Source organism: Galeopterus variegatus, unplaced genomic scaffold (genome assembly GCF_000696425.1).
Source record: "Galeopterus variegatus unplaced genomic scaffold, G_variegatus-3.0.2 Scaffold641, whole genome shotgun sequence".
NCBI lineage: Eukaryota > Metazoa > Chordata > Mammalia > Dermoptera > Cynocephalidae > Galeopterus > Galeopterus variegatus.
Window position 1 is genome coordinate 90112 of NW_007726752.1, and position 2010 is coordinate 92121.

The 2010-nt window shown below is 58.4% G+C and overlaps 1 protein-coding gene across 1 annotated transcript in view; it reads right to left on the bottom strand.

The window, feature by feature from the left end:
* Positions 1-756, bottom strand: part of DOK3 (docking protein 3) — a 6849-nt gene extending 6093 nt beyond the window's left edge. Inside the window, exon 1 of the mRNA XM_008570893.1 lies at positions 685-756. Coding sequence (XP_008569115.1) covers positions 685-756 — 72 coding nt within the window. The remainder of the gene's footprint in view (positions 1-684) is intronic.
* Positions 757-2010: the final 1254 nt, after the last annotated feature.

Here is a 2010-nt window from a genome sequence, read left to right on the forward strand (position 1 = left end):
TAATGGATCACATCTATAAAGTATCTAGTGGTAGGCGCAGACCACCTGACACTGTTATGTTAGTTCCCCTCTGCCACCCTCCCAAAAAAGGACACTTGGGTCACCAGCCAAGGGCTGGGGTGGGACAGAGGCCTCAGCCTCATACTGGCAAGGAAGGAAACATGCAAATAGCTTCAAGAAAAGGAAACAGACCGTTTATCTGCCTGGGCAGCAGCTGCAGCTGAGCTGCAAGGGTTCAGGGCCTGCTGCTGAGGAGAGGTGAAGTCCCTACCTCCTCTGGTCCCATGACAGAGCTGGGGCCCAGGCCCTCTTCTGCAGGGCGGGGCTCCACCTCTGCGCTCTCCTCTAGCTCAGCCCCTGGCCCTCTCTAGGGGCCTTCATGCCATATTAGATGGGTCAGATGGCCCTGGTGCCCTGCTCGGAGGTTTTGATTCCTAGACCCTTCCTCACTCTCGGCTTCCCCATCACTAAGCAGGGCAGGGTCTGGCAAAGGCCTATGTGGCTGTGACCCTCCCAGGCCAAGAACTGAGCTCCATCCTGCTCCCCCATACCTGGGTTGGATCCCCCACCCTGCCTCCCTTCCCAATTCTCCTAGATGTGCTGGGCTAGCTGAGGCTGGGCAGAGGCTGCTTTCTCTGCCCATCATTGGTCCTGGGCAGCTGCCTGGCAGCCAGGAGTCCCCACCTTGCCAAACTTGATGTGCTGCTGATAGAGGATGCCATCCTTGATGGGGGTTTCCAGAGGTTCCATGGCCATGGCTGGGCCACAGGGCTGCTGCTCCGAAGACCTGAGACTGGTGACAGGCTGGACGGGAACTCCTCACACTTCCCCTTCTGGCCACTTCCCCTCCCTCTGTCCCGAGAGGCAGCTGCAGAGCTGGGGGGAGGGGAGCCCGGTCTTTAGTTAGGGAGTCCTGTCTTCAATTACGGGGTTGGGAAGCAGCACATATTTCTTCCTTGGGTTGCTGCTGACAAGGTGCCTACAGCTGCCTGGTGGGAGGCTGCGACCACCTGAGGGCAAATGTCCCATGCCTGCACCTGGGTCAGCTGGGTGTGAGCAGCTGACCACAGGCTGGCTCCTGAGTCATGAGCTCCGACTCCTCCCTGTCCTGCCCTGGGCAGCTGTGCACCCTGGGACCTGGCACTCCACAGCCCTGCCCCCACCCAGGAGCCTCCTCTGGCAAACTCCTGGCTTTCCTGCTCTGAGTCTTGTTTTGTACCATTAAGGCCGCCTGAGACAGCCTCCCCAGTCCCGCTCTGCTTTTCTTTCTCCCCCAAATATTTCTAATGTTCACTTCATCCTCTCCATCCTCACAGCTCCTGCCCATTAATGGCGTCTCCCCCTTGACCACTGCCCCACCTGGGCCCACCCTAGCCCTCTCCACCTACCCCAAACCAAGCATTTCTCCCCTTCCTTGGGTCTAGCCTGAGCTCCTCAGCCCAGAACTCCGGGGCTTGGGTGTTCTGGCCTCCACCTCCCCCAACCTCATTTCCCCAAAGAACCACCCCCCCAGGCCCCTCACCACTGCGCTGCTGGGGCCGCCTCTTCCTCTAGAGGCCTTCCCTGACCACTCCACACCATGTGAGAACACGAAGGCACTTGCAGTACACACACTGCGCCAGGCACCCCGTCCACACGACCTCAGATCCGTAAGCGTGGGTGGCAGGCCCCAAGGGAGCCCTCCACAGAGGTCACATGCTCTTTTAAAGCTCTGCTTCCTGCTGGGCACCTACTTTTCTTTGCCTGGTCCTGCTGGAGGCCAATAGAGGACTTTTGTGTGGATCTGAGTTCTGGGAACAGCCTCATGTCACTCATTCATCCTGGGAGAGAACGTGTAACCAGGCTGAGGAACGTCATTTAGGGATCACACATGTGACCAGGATGTGTTTTCTTTTTTTTTTGTTTTTTGTCTTTTGTCTTTTTTCCGTGTCCGGCAACGGATCGCAACCCTCAGTGTTGCCCCTGCACCGGACCGGGGACCGGCAACGGGATCGCAACCCTCGGTGTTGC